At 35.8% G+C, this 21786-nt stretch overlaps 4 protein-coding genes and 1 pseudogene across 6 annotated transcripts in view; all 5 read right to left on the bottom strand.

The window, feature by feature from the left end:
* The window catches only part of LOC104747526 (ubiquitin domain-containing protein DSK2a-like), a 6274-nt gene extending 3870 nt beyond the window's left edge, over positions 1 to 2404 (bottom strand). The window contains exons 1-4 of one of the 2 annotated variants that reach the window (XM_010469174.2): positions 1913 to 2404; positions 735 to 1496; positions 201 to 460; positions 10 to 123 (exon numbers count right to left, since the gene is read on the bottom strand). In XM_010469174.2, coding sequence (XP_010467476.1) covers positions 10 to 123; positions 201 to 460; positions 735 to 1496; positions 1913 to 2153 — 1377 coding nt within the window. In that variant the 5' untranslated portion in view covers positions 2154 to 2404. The remainder of the gene's footprint in view (positions 1 to 9; positions 124 to 200; positions 461 to 734; positions 1497 to 1912) is intronic. The other variant, XM_010469172.2, reaches the window with a different exon arrangement.
* On the bottom strand, positions 2844 to 6476 carry LOC104747525 (ubiquitin domain-containing protein DSK2b). Of its 2 annotated transcripts, none has more exons than XM_010469171.2 (9): positions 6103 to 6476; positions 4978 to 5763; positions 4456 to 4688; positions 4265 to 4378; positions 4067 to 4122; positions 3642 to 3670; positions 3397 to 3480; positions 3150 to 3305; positions 2844 to 3035 (listed from the first exon to the last, which is right to left on the bottom strand). In XM_010469171.2, the coding sequence occupies exons 1-8, from the start codon at positions 6329 to 6331 to the stop codon at positions 3157 to 3159; spliced, it is 1680 nt and encodes a 559-aa protein (XP_010467473.1). In that variant the 5' UTR covers positions 6332 to 6476; the 3' UTR covers positions 2844 to 3035; positions 3150 to 3156. The 2 variants fall into 2 exon arrangements, with proteins under 2 accessions (XP_010467473.1, XP_010467472.1); XM_010469170.2 differs by having other exon boundaries at positions 3397 to 3486.
* LOC104747527 (pentatricopeptide repeat-containing protein At2g17210-like) lies at positions 6578 to 8857 on the bottom strand. Its single transcript, XM_010469176.2, has one exon. It carries the CDS (start codon positions 8832 to 8834, stop codon positions 6603 to 6605), a length of 2232 nt encoding a protein of 743 aa, XP_010467478.1. The 5' UTR covers positions 8835 to 8857; the 3' UTR covers positions 6578 to 6602.
* LOC104747528 lies at positions 8973 to 11483 on the bottom strand (annotated as a pseudogene).
* On the bottom strand, positions 15935 to 17453 carry LOC104747529 (protein EXORDIUM-like 5). Its single transcript, XM_010469177.2, has one exon. It carries the CDS (start codon positions 17318 to 17320, stop codon positions 16229 to 16231), a length of 1092 nt encoding a protein of 363 aa, XP_010467479.1. The 5' UTR covers positions 17321 to 17453; the 3' UTR covers positions 15935 to 16228.

The raw sequence follows: 21786 nt of genomic DNA on the forward strand, positions 1-21786 counted from the left end.
CCAACTGACCTGCATCATCTCAGGAGAGCTAAACTGGCGAAGGAATTCAGGGTTCTGCATCATTTCCCTCAACTGAGGATTCATATCTAGCATGCTTCGGAGTTGGGGGTTGAGACTCATAAGCTGGAATCAACGGAATACATTAACAATACATTCACTATACCAAAAGCGTCTTAAATTCAGATTATTTTAGGCGCTACCTGATTCATGTATTGTGGATTGGAAAGTAAGCTTTGCATCATCTGCGACATAGCTGGGTTTTGCAGTATTTGGTTCAATTGAGAAGCATCTGGAGTCGCACCAAGAGGTGAATCTGCTCCAAGCATACCGAGTCCGCCGAGGCCTCCAAGTCCACCAAGGCCACCAAGACCACCAAGGCCACCAAGACCACCAAGGCCACCAAGTCCAGGGCTTCTCGTGTCCCCACCAGAAATTGTCCTTCCAGTGGCGGTTGTCTGGCCTGTCAAGTAGCCCCACAATATGTTCTTAAATGTTTAGTGCATTACGAGTAAAACTTCAACAAACTACTCATAACAACAAACTATGAGAACACTACATGAACTCACCAATTTATATCATAAACACTATTATTCCTGAGCCAGTGTAGTAAACATAAGCTAGTAAACTACTATTTCTTATGACCAAACCACTATTGGCTGTTATAAAAACAATAAAGCATCCTTAAACGTCTATATACCATATAAAATTAAGAGGATGAGAATGCAGTTTCATACCAGCCGCAGCACCCCAAGGATTAGGAAGTGGATTTGCATTTGGAATACTATTTCCTGTACCGGTTTCAGCACTCGGTGTTGAAGAATTATTAGTAGCATCAGTTCCTTGCGTAGTGGCCCCCTGGTTTCCCAGAAGAGCAGCAAATGGATTAGAGCCCGTATTGCTACCAGCATTACCCGACATAGAAGTAGCATTCATTAACGGTTCCTGGACGTTTTCATACATACGCCTAAGCATATTAAACCCCTCAGGCATAGACTCAATATTACTCATAGCTCTGTCCGTATTCCGCATCATTTCACGCATAAGCTCTGGATTTCTCGCAGCCTCTAAAGTTTGGCGAAGGATGCTTGGGTCATTGAGCACATGACCAAGCTCAGGATTGCGATCTACAAGCTCACGCATTTGAGGGTTATTCATAATCATACTCCTCATAATTTCCGGGTTATTCATTATATTCTGCATGGCTGGTGTATTCATCATATCTCTAACCATGTTAGGGTTTTGAGCTAGTTGTTGCTGTGCCTGCTCAAGATCCGGAAGACCAGATCCAAATAATCCAGCCATAGCATTTCCACCACCCAAAGGATTAAATCCAAGCCCAGGGAACAAAGATTCTCCTAGATTTGTTCCTCCTAGATTTGAGCTATCATTTGAACCAACCGCTTGAGGAGCAGTGGTTTGGTTTGCAGCAGGAGCAGGAGTTGGTGAAGAAGGCACAAAACCTCGAACCATATGAACAGTGTGATCAGCCTGCAAACCTATATATAAAATACAGAGTGTTGATAAATTAAGGCTCATGATGCAAAACAATAAAACCTCAAAACTATCCAACTCAATCACATCAAAGTTTATGACCAACAATGTAATATACATGCCAAGAGGATAAATAAACACAATTCACATTAGAAACCCTTCAAAAATTGTATGGATCATAAAAACTTTCACCATTGACTACATCTCTGTATCCTTCCCATATCACAATTCATAGGAAAAGAGAAATATAAAACAATCCATGCTTCTGCAATGAGTATCACCCCCACAAAAAACCCTAGTATAAATCCAATTTGAATCTCTCCAACCAAGCATCTCAATGAGATTTCGAGCAATTGAATCTACAGAACAATACAAAAATTCCAAACGATAACAATCAAAGAAGAAGAGGATGAGCTGTTACCATAGCTGAGAAGCGTCTGATCGTCCTTGAGGATGCGACCTTTATAAATCAATCGCTGCTGATTAGCTGGCACATCGCTGTTCTGCGCAATCAACTCTTTGAAAGACTCCACCGTAGAATCGAGGCTCGTCGTAACACTAAATTTCGTGCCGTTCGAGCACCTGACGTTGACGGCAACAGCTTCTCCTCCGGCACCTCCTTCAGCAGTCAGCGGCTGACTCGAATCTGCGTCTCCACCCATTCTAATTTCAGATCCTAGTTCAACAAACAAATCGCAGAGTTCGCGAAATCGATTGAGAGACTCAAAATCTCTATATAACCCTAGAAAAAAAAATAATTCAATGAAGACGAAGAAGGAGACTCGAAGAAGCTCTTAAGTCGGTTTTTTTTTGCAGATTTCTTGAGGAAAGGGATATAAAAAACTTTTGGTCGAATAACAAAATGAGAGACTGCTGCAGAGAATTAAAGAGAGAGAGAGAGAGAGAGAGAGAGACAAGGACTTATTTTGTTGGCCAATTAAATGAGAATCGATAAAAATGACTTGCGCTGGAGAGAACGTATCGACTTGAACCGGGTTAAATTGGGTCGAACCGAGTCGGTTTGGATCGGTTTAGTTGAAATTAACTAAAGATCAATTGACTTGCAGTATCACTTTTTGGGCAATTTGGTTTTATACTTTGAACCGGATTTGATTTTTTTTTAATTTCTAGAAGGAACCAAACATTTCATTGTGTTTGGTTTCTTCTCTCTTCGATGTCTCTTCATAATCTATTCTCTTACCAAAATGGCACCACAGTAAATAAAAAACTCAGAGCAGCAAGTGGACACCACGCACTTTAATAGACTGCTGCCCTAATCCTAAACTGTAATATCGAAACTTCTTGGGATCTCTAGCGATAACACATCTGAAGGTTACAGTACTCTATTAGAAAAAAAAAAAAAAAAATTGTATATATAACCATTTCACATTCCAAGACCAACTCTTACAGATGTATGTTGTAAAAACTTCAAATTAATTATGAAAGATAACAACGACCCAGAGAGGAAGAAGAAGAAGAAGATGATGACCACTGAATACAAATACCGTATTGATGCGGCTTTTCTATCCACAAGTTCACGGTTCCTATCATATATATAAAACTTTCAGAATTCCATGAAATATAATCATTACTGAAACATATTCAAGCTGTTTATTCTATAACTGAGAAGCCAGATGGAGAGACTTCAGTTCACGAACCTGTGTGCTACTGCCCAATACTCCCTAAGAGTCGTTCTACAGCAGCGTTAACGTTACCATTGGTTGCTAGCAAAGCCCTTATGTTCTCTGCTCTGTCGTAGAATCCCATTTCCTGCAACTGTTGCAACTGAGTCGCGAAGCGCTCCTCGGGAGGAACTGGAATCAAATACAGACATGTTTCAGTGGAACCATATTAACAAATACATAAGATTTTTACAAAGAGGGTATAGTCCTAAGCAAAGCAAACCATTGGGTTGGTTTGTGCCACTCAGGCCACCAGCACCAAGACTGCCAAACATATTCATCAAGACATCCAACCCCGCATTGTTGCCTGTCCCTACCAAAATAACTTACTCAGTAAGCTACAGATGATATACAATAACAATATATATGTGCCAAAGTAAAACAATCATGAAAGAGTATCTACTATACTAAGTGACCAGGATAATAACGCCTTTATACTTCAGATACAGATAAAATCTTTAAGAGTACCTGTGGCAGCACCAGTTTGGCCCGGATCCCTACAGAGAAGATAAACTTGAGAGCATGAATACGGATTAACGAAAATCAAAATACAGAGATCATTCACACACTGATAGCTTTTGTTAAAAATGCAAAACCATAAATGTTTATGTCTCTGTTCAAATTTATTCCAACTACTAGAATGCTTTATAGCCCCCCTGACAGAGGTTATTAATGATCAGCCCAATAAATTATTCAAGAGTTGCTGCATTATCCTTTTCTTAATTGATATAGAGATCGTTCAGACGTTCATCACCAATAGAACTGTCTCTTTAGCTAGTTACACTATTGTCTAAACAGGAAACAACCCAAAATACAGTTAAAATATATAACGGACATGTAACTCCTTACCAATGTTTAAGCAAAACAAAACAGTAGAGGGTATCAATACTTACTGGCTGGTCGTGTTCCTATTCTGAGACATAAGTGATTGTTGTAGAGTCATCATTTGCTGAAGACCGAAAATCAATACAAACATCAGGTTTAAGAAACTTCATTACTTGACAAAATAGCTTAACAATACAGAAATGTTTCTTTGGAGAGAGAACATATTTAAAATTCACATGCATGCAGACAATGGGGGAACAACTGACCTGCATCATCTCCGGAGAGCTAAACTGACGAAGGAAATCTGGGTTCTGCGTCATTTCCCTCAACTGAGGGTTCGAATCTAGCATGGTTCGGAGTTGTGGGTTGAGATTCATAAGCTGGAAACAAGGGAAAACATTAAAGGCATGTTCACAATAGTAAAAATGTCTGAAGTTCAGATTATTCTGGGTGTTACCTGATTCATGTATTGTGGGTTGGATAGCATGCTTTGCATCATCTGCGACATAGCTGGGTTTTGCAATAACTGGCCCAATTGAGAAGCATCTGGAGCGGCACCAAGAGGCGAATCCGCTCCAAGCATTCCAAGTCCACCGAGGCCACCAAGACCACCAAGGCCACCAAGACCACCAAGTCCAGGGCTTCTCGCATCCCCACCAGGATTTGTCCTTCCAGGGGCAGTTGTCTGGCCTGTTAAGTAGCCCCCACGAATATGTTTAACAATGTTTGGTGCATTATGAGTAAAAGAAAGAGCAGCCTAGAAACTTATCCATACACAAACTACTGATAACAACGAATTGTGAGAACTATATGAACTCACCAATTTAGTATAAACAAAACTGTTCCTGAACCAGTGTGGTAAACATAAAGTTCCAATCTTATAAACAAGCCACTCTAACTATTATTAAAAAATTTGCACCCTCCAAAAGACGAGTAAAATTCGACAAGAAATCACGAAGATGAGAATGCAGTTAATTACCACCGGTAGCACCCCAAGGATTAGGTAGTGGATTTGCATTCGGAACACTATTCCCTGTCCCCGTTTCAGCATTTGGTGTAGAAGAGTTATTAGAAGCATTGCTTCCTTGCGTAGTACCTCCCTGGTTTCCCAGGAGAGCAGCAAATGGATTGGAGCTTGTATTGCTTCCAGCATTTTCAGACATAGTAGTAGCATTCAAGAATGGTTCTTGGACATTTTCATACATACGCCTAAGCATATTAAATCCCTCAGGCATAGACTCAATATTACTCATAGCTCTATCGGTATTCCGCATCATTTCACGCATAAGCTCAGGGTTTCTGGCCGCCTCTAAAGTTTGGCGAAGGATGCTTGGGTCATTGAGCACATGACCAAGCTCAGGATTGCGATCTACAAGCTCACGCATTTGAGGGTTACTCATAATCATACTCCTCATAAATTCTGGGTTGTTCATAAGATTCTGAATGGCTGGTGTATTCATCATATCTCTAACCATGTTAGGGTTTTGAGCTAGTTGTTGCTGTGCCTGCTCAAGATCCTGAAGACCGGCTCCAAATAACCCAGGCATAGCATTTCCACTACCCAAAGGATTGAATCCAAGCCCAGGAAACAAAGATTCGCCAGGACTCGCTCCTCCTCCTAGATTCGAGCTATTATCTGAACCAACCCCTCGAGTAACACTAGGTGCAGTAGTTTGGTTTCCAACGTTTGCTGCCGGGGCAGAAGGTGGTGCTGAAGAAGGTGCAGAGCCTCGAACCATATGAATAGTATGATCAGCCTGCAAACCTAAGTAATAAAAATGTTCCACAGAGAATAAAAACATTAAGGCCCATGTCTGAAACAATAAAACTTGGAAAGCTATCCAATAAAAATGAGATCACAGTCATATACTAAACATACTATTCAGGTAAACGTTTACTTCAGAAACAAAAATTAAATTGTATGGATCATTTATTGTATCACTAAACATTTCCATTAGCAACATCTTCATATTCTGCCCATCGCTATCACAATTCATAGGGCAAGAGAAACTTTTATCTTTCCAAACAAGTAACCCTATGAGATGTCAATCAATTAGATCCACAGAAGTAGAGAAATCCCAACACAGAATAGTAAGAAAATTACCATAGCTTAGGAGAGTCTGATCGTCCTTGAGGATCCGACCTTTATAAATCAAGCGCTGCTGATTGGCTGGTACATCGCTGCTCTGAGCCACCAACTCTTTGAAAGACTCCACCGTCGATTCGAGACTCGTCTTCACATTAAATTTCGTGCCGTTGGAGCACCTGATGTTCACAGTCACAGCTCCTCCTTCACCAGTCTGCGGCTGACTCGAATCTCCCTCTCCACCCATTTTTAATTTCCGGATCCTATTTAGTTCAACAAATCGCAGAGCTCGCCAAATCGATCAGGAGCCCTAACCCTAGATAAAAAAAAATTGGACAAAGATTGAGAAGACACAAAGCTACAAGTCGGTTCGGTAGATTTCTTGAGGGAAGGGATATAAACTCAGCAGATTACGACGAGAACGAAACAAAAGACTTCTTCTGTTTCAGCAACGAACCGGGTCGGGTCGGGTTAGGGCGGGTCGGATTGACAGTCAGAGCTAGGAAATAAGGGTCGGGTCAATCGCAGAGGCCCAACGGGCCTATGTTTCTCCGTTCTGTTGTGTCGTCTAACCTCATGTATCTATGAAGACTCTGAACGACATCGTTTAACTCAGAATCACTCTGGCTTAACTTGTCTCCAGCCAGAAACCTCCTAGCTATGCTGCTTCCTTCAAGAACCATGCTATAACCTGCAACGACACGAACCTTTCTCTCCTTCACTAACCTCCTCATGATTGCTACATCTTCCCATGATTTCTCAGCAGCAAACGCGCTTGACGCAAGCAAATACCCTGAAGAACACAAGGGCTCGAGTTCAAGAACCTCAGCTGCTGCCTCTAAGGTAATGATCCCTTTTTTCAAATGGTTTCTGCAACCGCTAAGAATTGCTCCCCAAGCACTAGCTCCGGCTTTAACGTCTTCTGGAAGGTTCTTGATTAATTCCATCGCTGTATCAATCTCTCCAGCTCGGCTAAGCATGTCCACAATGCAAGAGTAGTGTTGCAACGAAGGTTTGTGATCATTTTCTACCATTGATTTGAGGACCATAAGACCTTTCTCTACCAATCCTCCATGATTACACGCTGATAAAGCTGCCAGATATGTCACATCGTTAGGTGTGTAACCTTTTTGTTTCATTTCCTCGAACGATGCCAATGCTTTTTCCGGTAAACCGTTAATAGCGTATGCTGATATGATCACGGTCCAAGACACGACGTTTTTCGAAGGGATTTGATCAAATGCCCTTCTCGCCATGTCAATGGCACCACACTTTGCATATGCGTCAACAATAGAGGTATCAACTGAGATGTCACTGATGGCTAAGCCTCTCCGGATAGCAATTCCATGACCCCATTTGGATTTTCTCAAGTCTGCTGAAACTGAGCATGCGTTAAGAAGATTTATGACAGTGATTCCATTGGGCTTATCCTTCATCTGACAGAAGATTGAGATTGCTTCATAGGGTCGGCCAGAACGGGCTAATCCTGAGATCAGTATGCTACATGACACCACATCCTTGTAGATCATCAAATCAAGCACTGTTCTTGCATCATCAACAAGACTGCAGCTTGTATATGCATCAATCAAAGAACTCAAAGCCACTTCATTAGACTCATATCCATGCCTGATCATCACGCAATGTATTGACTTGCAGGGCAATGGCTGCTCAAAGAACTTGCAAACCTGGAGAAGCGTCACGAGAGTAACTTCATCTACTTCAACCGCCTCTTTGACCATCAAACGAAACATCTCAACAGCCTCATCATACCTTTGGTTATGTACAAACCCAGCCAAAATCGAATTCCATGAAACAATGTTTCGACAAGTGGTTTCATCAAACACTCTAAATGCTGAATCAACATCAAATCCTTTGGAATACATATCAATGAGTGAATTGCGCACAAACACATCTACCAAATCAAAACCTCTCTGTATCGAAAATCCATGAACTGATCTCCCCACATCAATATCCTCCAAAACCGCACAAGCCTTGAGAACACTTGTCACAGTTACACAATCAGGCTCTGTTTTCGCCTCACGAACCATCTCTTTAAACAACTTCAATCCCAAAACAGGTTCCTGGCTTTGCACATAACTTCGAATAACCACACTCCATGAAATAACATCTCTTTCAGACATTTCATCGAACAGTTTACGTGCACTTGAGGGATCACACTCTGAGTACCTACACAAGATCGAGTTTTGAACAGACGGAATCCCACAAAACCCACTACGGATCACGTAGCCATGAACCTCCTCACCATCCAATCGTAAACTACGAGACGCATGAATCACAAGAACCAATGTTGATACATTAGGCTCAAAACCCCAAACTCTCGATGTCGAAAACCACCTTAACCCTTCTTCCTCAAAACCATGATCGAGAAGGCCAAAAACTATAACATTCCAAGAAATAGAATCTCTCCAAGTCATACAATCAAATTCTCGTATCGCAGAGCTCAAGTCTCCACATTTCAAGTAGAAATCAGCAATCGAGTTCCCCACAGAAACAAAAGACTCAAACCCTCTCTTCAACAGACTCGCTTGGATACACTTACCTTGAAACAGCCATGAGAGCTTAGCACAAGCTTTGAAAACGATGGGGAAAACGAAAGGATCGTTAAATTGAATTCCAGCTCTATGTATCTCCGAATACCCAGTGAGCACTTCCCGCCATCTTCCATTAACGGAAGCTTGCTTAATTTTTGATGACAAAGCTTCTAGCTTTGAACACAAGTGTGTTCCCATTATACCAAACCGAAAGTTTCAAGCTTTCACAGCAGAGTTGTGTGAAAAAATGGTTTTTCTGAATAACATTTTCATAATTTGGTTTAACCGTTTTAAGTAATTATATTACACACAGCAAACACTACATACTAGTACAGGTACAAGTAGAACATAAGTTTTGTTTTTCTCTATCTTTGGTTGTTCCATGTAGATGTAGTAAATACATACGAATGGGTTCTGATGATCTCTTTTACAAATACAAAACTAGAAAAAAAAAAAAAAAGAAAAAAAGAATCTCGTGTCTTGAAAAAAACACTAGCGAGCGCGAGCCATGGTATGCCTAGGACGAAATGAAGAGAGATGTTGCGGGCGATAATGGCCTTGTTGTTGACGGACGGATGGGGAAGCAGCTCTAGTGGTCCTTCGCTCCAACGGTTTCTCATTAGCAGCTTCAATGAGTTCAAGCGATTCCACAACTTCTTTCATGGACGGACGGTCCTTAGGTTCGGGTCCAAGGCATTTTAGAGCCAGTTGAGCGACTCGGAAAGCTGATTTGAAAGGGTACTTTCCTTCTAGACGAGGGTCCATTATGCTTCTTAGTTTTCTTCTTTCTGATAGATGAGGCTTGATCCATTCGGTTAGATTGTGTTGTCCGGTAGGACGAGTAGGATCAAGCGCATGTAAACTAGTTAAGATTTCAGCCAAGACAACGCCAAACCCGTAAACATCGCTCTTTACATACAAGTGACCTGTTAAAACCAGCCAACATGTTCACATAACCTGTGTTGTGATGAAAACCAAAAGCACCACGCATTGCACCAAGAAGAAGACAAGACATTGTAGTACCTGTAGCAACATACTCTGGAGCTGCATAACCTTGTGTACCCATAACTCGTGTTGTGATATGAGATTGACTAGCGGAAGGACCTAATTTCGCCAATCCAAAATCTGATATCTTTGCGTTATATGACTGCGTCAAGAACAAAACTAGTTGAATACCATGCTTGATGATTTGCTATAACATCAAATCCATAAGCAATCAGTATTTTACTTACCCCATCAAGTAGAATGTTTGAAGCTTTGAAGTCTCTATAAATTACTTGCTTCTCTGAAGCGTGCAGGAACGCTAATCCTTTAGCTGCTCCTATTGCAATTTTAAGCCTTATCTCCCATGAGAGCGGCTGAACAGAAGACCCCCCTGGAAGAATAAAAGCAATTTCAAACCATACGAAATGGTGAGTCATCCCATTGAGATGAGTTAGTGTATGTAAAAGAAGAAGATTCTGATTAAAGAAGGTTCTTACTTCGGAAGAGATGATTCTCTAAACTCCCTTTCTGCATAAACTCATACACAAGAAGTAACTCTTCACCTTCCAAGCAGTATCCCAATAGTTTCACTAGGTTCGGATGAGAGACCCTCCCAAGAAAATTTACCTCACACTGCACAAAAGCCAAGTAAGAATCCATACAGTAAACAAACAAAAGAAACTCCACATTGCATATTAAAGAAAACTACAATCCCATGACTCTACTCACTTGCCATTCCTCGAATCCTTGGAAGCTTTCAGCATTTAGTTTCTTAACAGCAATCACGGTTCCATTGCTTTGTTTCCCAGGCGTCTTATCTTCAAGCCAGCCTTTAAAGACTTTCCCAAATCCTCCTTCTCCAAGAACATTCTCAGACTTGAAATTCCTTGTTGCAGCTCTAAGTTCTGCTAAGCTGAATATCCTCAAATTCGGAATGGGAAGTATCTGACCTTCGGGATAAGCATCGTCACCACTTGTCACAGAGAACCCACTATTGCTAGATATGTTCTTCCCCTTGATGTTGCTGTAGTCGTCGTGTTGTTTGATGACTTCAAAGCCCCTACTTCCAATTATAACCATAGGCAAAACAAAGTCAAGCCCCAAAACACAAGAGTCACATAACAGAATCACAAACAGCAAAAGCACAGTCTTTTAATCAAAAGGTCGAAACTTTCAGAGAACCCATATGAGATAACACCAAAAGAACACTCTCAAATCCAATTAACAAAGGCTAAAACCATACACAGAGACGTAAAAACGTAACCTTTATGCATCAAACAAACAAGTACAACGTATCACGCAAGTTTGAACCAAATCCAGATGAGGAATTCAGTAGATTGAGAGAACAAACCTGAACTGATGTTACCAGTAGAGGTAGGTGTTGTTGTTGGAGGAGAAGAATCAGATGAAGAGCTCCAGCAAAGTCCCATCCCAAACAAAAGAAAAATTAAAGCCAAACCCTTTATGTTACCCTCTAGCAAAATAAATACAAGTATCTGTAAATCTTAAACAATCAAATACAATTCTTTGTCAGGCATGATTATTAATATGAAGTCAAAGAGAAAGAAAGAAAAAAAAAATGGCGTGTGAAGCTAAAACAGAGTACTTTACAAGAAAATATTGATGGATAGAGATCGGACAGGTATCGTTTAAATTGGGTGTGAATGATTAGAAGAAGAAGAAAAAGATAACTTTTTTATTCTTTTCTTTTTCAATTCGACGAAATTTCTTCTCTGACAAATTTTATTTATTGTTATAGAATTTGTGGTGAGAGAGAGAGTTTGTTTTGTTATCATGAGAGCATTGAAGAGAGATGACAGAGAAGACTAAGTCTTTACAAGAATGGTGGTGCAAGGATTTGAGGAAGAAAGAGTGGTTTTTACTTTTTAGTTTTGAGGTCCAAGTCAACTCTAGAGAAAAAATGTTTCCATGATGAGACTACCAAATAATGAGAAAATACAAATTAATCCTCTGTATTTTTCTTCATTTTTGAAACTTTATTTTTACTTTTCAACCAAGTCACTATCTCTTTGAAATTTATTTTACTTTCACCTTTTAACCTACTCAAGATTCATATAGTAATATTAGTATTAATATTAAAACGTGAAAGTAGAAAAACATATTCATTTTCTTGAAATTATAGTCAAAAACAGTATTGTTTGATGATGTAAGCTCTTTCAATATTTGTCGATGACATTCATTTATTTTCTTTATATAGATATTAAAAAAATGAATGGTAAAGTTTCCCATTCAATAAAAGATGAATAGCTCTTCATTTTTGGTAATCTATTTATAGATTTTTCTTTCACGGCATCTTTTTGGTTAAAAGTATAGGACCATGACCCCGAGACTTAATATGTTGGTTTGCATACGGATAGATAAGAAAAAAACAAATATTTGTCAAGAGTTCATTCATGGACGTGATGTTGGCGTTTTAATTAGTGCTTTTGAACTTTGATGTGAATGTGAAAAGATGAAAACTACTCAAGAAAAAAGGTTTTATGAAAGTTGATTCACCATTGTCACTGATTTTGTTGTGTGTAAAGGCCTTTTTCTTATGCATAATTTGTTTCTTGTTTTCTATCTAAAGTTTGATTTGAGTGTTTAGTGTCTACTGTGATTTCGTGTATTATATGTAAAAACTATTATCATGATTGCAAGACATATAAAATTATTAGTCGTATAGACATAGTCTGATCTAAATTTTGTACATCAAATTTAGAAAGTAAAGAGTCTAACGTAGAAAAAAGTCTAATTTTGTAAAGAGTCTAATCTTAGTAAAGAGTCTAATTTCGTAAATCAAATTTAGCAATGTCGATGTAGTTTTTTTTTTTTTCTAATTGAACCCATTTTTTTTTTTTTTGGAAGAACAACATACTACAAAACAAACGTGCACGTGTACACTTAATTTAACAAATTAAGATTATTGTCCTGTACGCACTTAGTTTAAGATTATTGTTTTAAAAATAAAAAAAAATTAAGATGAAACGTAAATCATATGCCCATTTTTATTAATTATAATATAGTATGAACACGACTCTAATGTAAGGCATGGCAGCCCTCTCACGCGTAATCCGTCGGTGGGTCAAAGGATCCTGATTTTTCTGGAGAACAATTTATAAGAAATAAAATTAAAACTTGATGTGCTTAAAGTATATAAATACAGAAGAAGTGGAAAACTAAATTTGAAGTTTTCATTTTCTTGTTTTATCAATCTAATGGTACATGACTAAACCGGTTTAGTTTTGGTATTCCATTTATAGTTTGAAACTGTAATGCTTCAAAGTTCAAACTCTCATACGCTGTTGATCACGATATTTAAACGTTTCCAACAATTTAGTGTTCCATTTAGTTTATTTCTAAATGCGTATAACACATTCATGAATCTAATGTCTTAAAGAAAGAAAAAAAAAGTAACATCGAGAGATGGTTTATCCAAAGTGGGCTTTTGTTTGATGATCTTAATGTATATTTGGGCCAACACTAGTTCCCATCATAAAATGGCATTGGACTTTTAAAGAAGTTATCTTTTTTTTCCTTGGTCAAATACAATCAATCTTTAGGGGAATTGCATTGTATGACTAACAAAAAAATTATAATTCAAGAACTAACTACTCTAACTACTCTAACCATTCAAAGCTAATATACCCTGTATAAACTATAATATATCCTATTTTAACCTTTGTCTCTAGGTCACCACCATCCCTTTTACTTCCTTGCCACCACCTCTTTATCACCATCACTAGGCCTAACCATTACCACTTGAGTTCCCAATGTAATCTTCTAGGGTTTAGTTTTCCTCTAGCCACCACCACCGCCGGCCACCTCCGACCTCCGACCACCGGCGAACTCCAGCGAACTCCGGCGACCTCCGACCACCGGCGATCTCCGGCCTCCGGCGAACTCCGGCGACCTCCGACCTCAGACCTCCGGCAACCTCCGACCACTTCCGACCTCCGGCGACATCCGGCGACATTTTCCGGTGATATTTTCCGGCGACATTTTCCAGTGAACTCCGACGACATCCGGTGACTTCCGGCCACCGGCCACCTCCTCCGGCCACCGGACACCTCCTCCGGCCGTCAGCCTCCAGCCACCACCTCTTGATCAGCTTCCACTGCCCTTCACTACCACAAACACTAAATTGGTAATTTTACTCTATCCTAATCCTGTTTTTCTAATTTTTTAAATTATACTGCTATATTCTTCTATACTTTTTTTATTTTGGTCACTCACCTAATTCACCCCAATCTTTATGTAAAATCTTTATTTCTTCAATTTTACATTTGGGGTGTTACATAGTTTAGTTTAAAGTTAAACTAATAATATATCTACTTAGCCCATATTTTAAAAGGGTAACATAAAATTGATTTCAGTGTCATTATTAATAAAAAAAATTATATAATGATTAAATAATATAAACTTCAACTTTGATCACCGAAAATTACCTAATTTCTGCTCATCATTATTGTCTAAAGTAAATTGTTAAATCTTTAAATTTAAGTTTGATCAGTTATATCTATATTATTAAGAACGGTGATTAGTGTGAAACATCACATGTTGTTATTTCTATATACTTCCATCCTATAAGTGTGATATATAATTTATAAAAAATAATTATAAAATAAATTAGTTCATAAAATAATCCATTAAAATTTTAATGTAACAAAAAATATTTTCATTTTTAAAACCCACAATTATGCGGATATGACTATCTCGTGAAGCTTGCATATGTGAGCTACGTGCATTCCGAAATTAAATGGTTAGCATCCGCAGCAATATGGTCGGCAAGTTTTGGCCTACTTTTTACATGACTTTTGCATAAGTCAAAAGACTCTTAGCTAAGATGGAATGATAAACATTTCAACATGAGAGTTGCCTAAAACATCAATTATCTATAATGTCAATGATTTATGCTCAAAAAAATCTGAGATAGATAATAGCTAATGAGGTGAAAAAGGCAAGAAAATAGAAAAGGGTCGAGGTAATAAATGCAGTTTCCATGGACATAAGTAATGATTGTAGTTTCAAAATGGGGTCACAATCTTAGCTGTCCTTCACAAACACACTCTCAATATTGTCTCTTCCACTAGCAAAATGTTGTCTTGAAAGTCCTTTTCCTTACCTTTATTATTACATTGCCACACACTAAGGTAAGTAAGAGAAGCATGGCCTCACAAAAGTATGGGAGGCACTCCAATCTAATTATAAGAAAAAAGACCTAATATATAAATATTATTGGTGTTGATAACCAATTTATATATATATATATATATATATGTTTATTAAACACTCATGCAAAAAGGAACATGAATTTATTTTTCCAGAAATTAGACCTTAAAAAAGTTCTTTTTATTAAATAGCAAAAAAAAATTGTTCGAATGTCCTTTAGTCATGGTCCCCCTCGACCATTTTTGAACTGCTTTCTTATTTATTATAAAGATTAAATTCGTCTTTAAACTATACATATATTTGAAAACTCGATCGAATAAATGTACTTTCAAAAACTTTGTTTTTAAAAAAAAAAGAATAGCCAATTTAAACCACAGTTACTTATTTTAACAATGTAAAGAGGCTTGATTCCTAACTTCAATAATATATTTAGTGTAGTTTAAATATATATATATATATATATATATATATATATAGTTTAGAGATAATTTGAATACATTTGTGTATCCACAGGAAATAAGATCACAGTTGTTTATATTAATAAAAGTAATGCGGATTGTATTTTGGACTTTCAACTAAAGATGATAGCTAATGAAAAATTCATGAAAAGAGACATAACATATTTCATTTATGAATAGTGATGTCATATTTCATTCTTTCATCGAAATTTAAATTGTATATGGGTATAAACAATTGTATTGTATTTGATTCTATACGTTGTAAACTTGTTGTGATATGAAAGTTCAGTTTGTGTAAAAAAAAATTGTGTAACTAAGAGTTCATCGAACATAGAGTACAAGTAATTATAGACCATTTTCTTTGTTTTCATATAAACCGTCCACATCTAAATATGAATTTGCTGCTTTGATAGATAATCCGACAGCTAAATCTAACTACACAACTAAATGATTAATTAAGAATCTTATTACAACCTTTGTAAGAGAGTATTAAGATTCGTTTTCTGTATATCATGTCAGTGTTCTCTCAATCCAACGAAACCTTTTAAATACAGTACTACTTATTATTTTGTCTTTTCCATAAATACTGAAAAAGAGTCCAACTAAAGTTATCGTTATCGTACACTTACATTTATTGAAACACCGATTCCTATTTAAAAATAATGCAGAAAGCCAGAAACAAAATATCTTAAAAGAATTTGAATTTAAACTTTTTCACTTCCCAAAGTGTACATAAACATTACCAATAGTGTTGAAATAAACAAAACAAAAAAAAAAAGTGAGTGTGAAAAAAAAAATCAAGATTCATTCAAAAAACACAAACAAAAAACAGTATATATATAATCAAAAAGTAAATAAATGTTACAAAAAACTGTAGTACTAGCCTAAAAATTCTACTAATAATAAACAAAACAAGTTATTTCATCATTATCTTAGAGTGATTAACCACTTAATTTATCACCTTCTTCGTGTGTGATTTTAGTCCACAGAGTTGGGACCAGAGCAAGCTTTCAAATTAGGGTTCCAAATCCATTGAACCAAAAACTTCCTTCCTCCTTTACCATTCATATTATAAGTCTTCCCTTCCCTATCTCTCATAACTTGACCAATATACCCTCCTCCTCCGCCGCTTCCGTACAACCCTTCACACAAATCCCCAATCTCCGTCGGCGCCGTCGGATCTTCTCCGGCGTACCAAGCGTTAATCAACGGATTCGAAACAACTTCAGCTAACTCATGACCAATCACACTAACCATCCCATCGACTCCTGTCTCTCCGTTAGGTGGCCGGAGCTCACCGGGACCGCCGTGTCCCATATAACCCGGTAAAGCGAACGGGTAAGCGCAAACCTCGGGGCATTGTTTACCGGACTGACCAACCCAAGCGTAAGGCATCGTGTAACCAACCATTGACGGGAAAGTGAAGTAGTGGAACCCGCACACGGCGCGGCAAAAGTCTTGCATCGTGACGTCGTGTGACGTCAGAACAAGGTACATACCGTTCTTATGATCCACCGGGAAAGAAGCTGATCTCGCGGCGGAGGCGATGACGTCCTGGATCGTGAGACGAGTCAGGTGGTTTCCGTGGGAGTATTTCGAATCGGAGTATTCTCCGGCGATTAATACGGATCTGGAGACGTTTGCTCCGGTTTGGTCTGTGTAGAGTGAAGCGGTGCGCCACCACTGCGCGACGGAAGGGGAAGGTGCTTTGGCGTCGGAGATTGAGTTGAGGAAGTCTCTGATTAGGGATTTGTATGGACGAGTCCAGCGTCCGTACCAGATGACGTAGATGTTGATCGGTGATGATGAGAGGACAGGTCCCATGTGGTAACGGAGGTGGATTAAATCGGAGGATCCTTCGAATTTTTTGGAGGATGTGAGGGAGAGGCTCCGCGGCGGGAGCTTAGGGTTAATAAGCTCGATCTCCGCCGCCGCGTTGGGGGAAGGGATGTTTAAGGAGTTAACAGTTGTGTGTTTGTTGTTGATGTTGGTTGTATCGAGAGAAGAAGAGATGTGGAAGAAGAAGGAGAAGAGGGTGAAGAAGAAGGAGAGAGTCGCCGGAGACGACATTGTTGTTGGCTGAGGTTAAAAAGGAGTGAAGTGTGATTTGATTAAGTGAGGAAGAGAGAGAGAGGTTTTAAAGGAGAGAATGTAAGAGGGAAGTTGGCTGTTGCCAGCTGCAGTGCGCGTGTGCTATCACGCGCCCAATTTGGTGTTTGTCTGTCTTCTTCTCGGAGTATGACTACTATGCGTGATGGGATTTCTCGCTTTTTCTTGAGTTTGCGTCATTTTTATTTGGTGATCAAATCAAAGTGACGATTTTACGTAAAGTAAGTTTTTGGTTTTTCCTTATTGATTGATTTTTATTTAATTTTTATAAATTTAATATTTATTTTTAATTAAACAACACATTATTCATATATATTAATACATACTATAAATTTATTATTTATTACTAAATTGCAACTGAAATTACATAGTGTATTGACTTTTTTTTGGGAAAACGGCCAATTCTCTCATGAATTTAGTTACTTTATCGTATTCATGCACAGAACTTTGAGTCCACGTAATATCATGGAACGACGTAGGTTATTGGTGAACTTGGGAAAACGGCCAATTCATATATATTAATGCAGTTTAAAATGCCACGTAATATCATGAAACGACGTCGTTTCAATTATCAAAAAAAACTAAGACAAAAATATTCATGTTTCTAGATTCGAACACCCGACCTCTTACTTATATCATCACAAAGCCAACTGAATCAAAGTAACTTCGTCACAATACAATGCAGAAACAGATTTATATCTTCTTTGCAATAGATGAAAGGAAAAAAGATACTCAGCTACACGAAGTATTGTTCAATACATGGCCACACATCCCAACTTTAAAAATGTATTGACAACTACACGAAATATCTGTATTGCATAGTCACATATACTAACTATATGATGACATGTGCTCAACATCACAACCATCTTATTCCGGTACACTGTTCATCAGAATCCGATGTTGACTAGTATTGACCGGTGTTAACTGATGTTGACCAATAAAAATATGCTTTTTTAATATTAGAAACCAAAAAAAAAGTTGTTTCCATCTTTAATGTATTCATTCTTATAATTATTAATTTTAATTTTGAAGCTAAACTAATAATTAAATAAAAATTATTAATAATTATTTTGAATATATATATATATATATATATTAATTATATATGTATATATTAATATTTCTACAGTCAAATATATTGTTTTGCAAACTCAATTTTTTGGATCTTCTATTTATTAAAAATAAATATTGTGTGTTTTTGTTGTTTACAATCAAATATATTTCTTTTATTAAACAACAAAAAACATTGTATTTAAATAAATCAAATAATAAGTTGATGTTTTAAATTGCAATGGAAAAAAAAACTAACTATTATAAGAATGGATGAATTAACAGATATATAATATATTTTATATTGCAAAAATTAATAAAAGTGAATTGAAAAATCATTAATAATTTTTTCAGATATTAAAATTTTTATTTACCATGAGTATATAACATTTTTCAATAATTCTAATGATTTTGATATGTATTGGGTTTGGTTCTAAGTATTTTTGTTGTAGAAATATTTGTTGCGGTTGAGAATATTAAATAATATTAATTTTATATTTAGATAAATTAAGTAAGAAGTTGATGTTTTTAAATTAATAAAGTTAAAATAAATAGTTTTCTTATTTGATTTATTATAACAAAATAATCTGGTTTGAATTTAAGTTTTAATATCTTATGAATGATTTTTATTTCAATTTCAGTTAAGTTTTGAAATTGAAAAAGATAACTATCATAAGACTAAATTAATGGAATTATATACAATATATCTTTATTTTGGATCCATATATGTTTTACATTATAAAACACTATAAATGATTCATAAATAATTCAACTAATTTTTTTTGTTTGGTTTCTAACATTAAAACAAAAAAAAATTACATATTTTTATTGGTCAACATTGGTCAACGCTGGTCAACCCCGGATTCTGATGAACGGTGTACCGGAATAAGATAGTTGTGATGTTGAGCACATGTCATCATATAGTTGATATATGTGACCATGAAATACATATAGTTCGTGTAGTTGGCAATACATTTTTAAAGTTGGGATGTGTAATGTATTGAACAATACTTCGTGTAGCTGAGTATCTTTTTTCCTAGATGAAAATAACAAAACCTAAAAAAAAGAAGTTTCTCTTCTTCTCCCGTCTAATCGTCTATACGACGAGCCTCCATCAATTACATTACCCAGGCCGAAATCATATAAATCTATAATTGCAAAATCTTTTTTTCCTCCACAACCCAACTTCTACAAGACTCTGAATCTGCTTGTAAAGCCTAAGAAATCGATCCAAAGGAGAACTTATTGATTCAGATCAAATTGTAAAAGGGGAAAAATTTTAAAGGCCATAGATTAAAGCTGGAACAAGGATTCATATATTCATAATGAGAGCCATTCAAGTACAAAGATAATTGCAGAGAAAATCGGAGAGAGAAAAAGTGTTTTTGTAGTTTTATGTATAACTCGTAACTCATTGGTAAGAAAAGTTTTCTTGGCTCAGGTGGTTCTGAGTTAAGTCAATTGACTGTTAGGTTGTGGGTTCGAGACCAATTTTGGTAGATTTTGTCTTAGTTTTTTTAATAATTGAAACGACGTCGTTTCATGATATTACGTGGCATTTTAAACTGCAAACACGACATCCTAGTCAGCATCTGTTAACAGAACAGCAACATCGTTTGTCGATTTGTTGGTTTTGACCGATTTTAGATAGTTCATGTGGAAAATTCAAATTTAAGTTAAGTTTATGTGGTTATAGGCACGATTTAAAGTTCTGTGTATGAATACGATAAAGTAACTAAGTTCATGGGGGAATTGGCCGTTTTCCCACTTTTTCTTCTTCATTCATTTTCATTTAAACACACTATTAATTATAATTGTAACTCTTCCAATTTAATTATTTTAGAAATATAATTTTCATCATCTTTTATCCTATAAATAACCATTCTCACATTCTCCTCCACCATTTTCCAAATCCTAAATATTTTTTTTGTTTTTTAATAATGTTCTTGCATAGGTTGAAAAAACTCAATTAAGAGGTTGATTATATTTTTTGTTTACTATATATTTTATATAATATTGTTTTGAATTTTATTGTTTCTTTGTTTTATGTACTTCTTTTTTTCTTTGTTTTCTTATATTATTTTGATTAAAAATACATATGTATTCTAATAGGTATAATAAAATTTTGATGACCATAATAATATTTTGGTTATAACCATCTCATAATAAGAGAATCAAACTAAAGAAAACATCTTAATTCTTTACTTTAGATGTTTGATTAGTTCTTACAAATTCATGTATATTTATTTTATTCTTAAAATTTGAAATGTTCTCATGAAATAAATTTTTGTAATATAATTATCAAATCAACCTACCTCTCTCTTACCTCCAACAAAATTGTAATAAATATATTTTAGAATACTCATCATTATATTTAGTTTGTGATTCAACATATAATTGTATAAAAATCATTATTTTTAAATTTAATTCAAATATGTACTTTAAGGATTTTGCTATATAAAAAACCAATTTGTATTTGTTTTCTTTCTAGCTTTTACTACAAGGATGAAAAATTAAAACTAAGCCTAGCAATATAACTTAAATTCAGGGGAATATAAAAATTTGTTATATAATTATCAAATTAATTTTTCTTAACTCTCACTTACATCCAACAAAATTGTAACACATTTATTTTAGAATAATAATCATTATATTCAGTTTGGGATTTAACATATAATTATAGAAAAATCACTATTTTTAATTTAATTCTTGTTTTTTGACAACTTTTTTTAATTTAATTAAAATATGTACTTTAAATATTTTTCTATATAAAAAAAACAAATTGATTTTTTCTTTTCTATCTATCTTTTATCACAAGAATTAAAAATTATAACTAAACCTAGCAATATATCTTAAACTAAGGGGAATATATAAAAAATCGTATTTTAAAATTTTGATTGCACTTCATATGATTTTTTTAGGAAATATACATTTTTTTTTACTTTCAAAATAGTTTAGTTTTTAATTATTAAATGCTTTAGGTTATGTGTTAGTTTATATGAAAAGCTTAAATTATATATTTAATTCACATAGTAAAATTTTATTTTTATTAATAATATTTATTAACTCAAATTCTCAAAAATACTTTTGAAAATTACTATCAAAGTTGAACAATCAAAAACAAATTACTTTAAGAGATATGTATAATGTATATATGATTATATTTAAATAGTTTATATATTTTAATATTGTATAATTTGAATAAATAAAAATGTGAAAAAAGTTAGTGACATTTAAATTGATTTGTTAAGTTCTTTTTATGATTATCAAATAAATTTAAATATTAATATATTCTATTATACAACAATCCGCGCATTTGCGCGGGACATTACCTAGTTGAACCAAAAAAAAATGATATTTACTAACTTAAACTA

This window comes from Camelina sativa, chromosome 15, assembly GCF_000633955.1.
Source record: "Camelina sativa cultivar DH55 chromosome 15, Cs, whole genome shotgun sequence".
Lineage (NCBI taxonomy): Eukaryota > Viridiplantae > Streptophyta > Magnoliopsida > Brassicales > Brassicaceae > Camelina > Camelina sativa.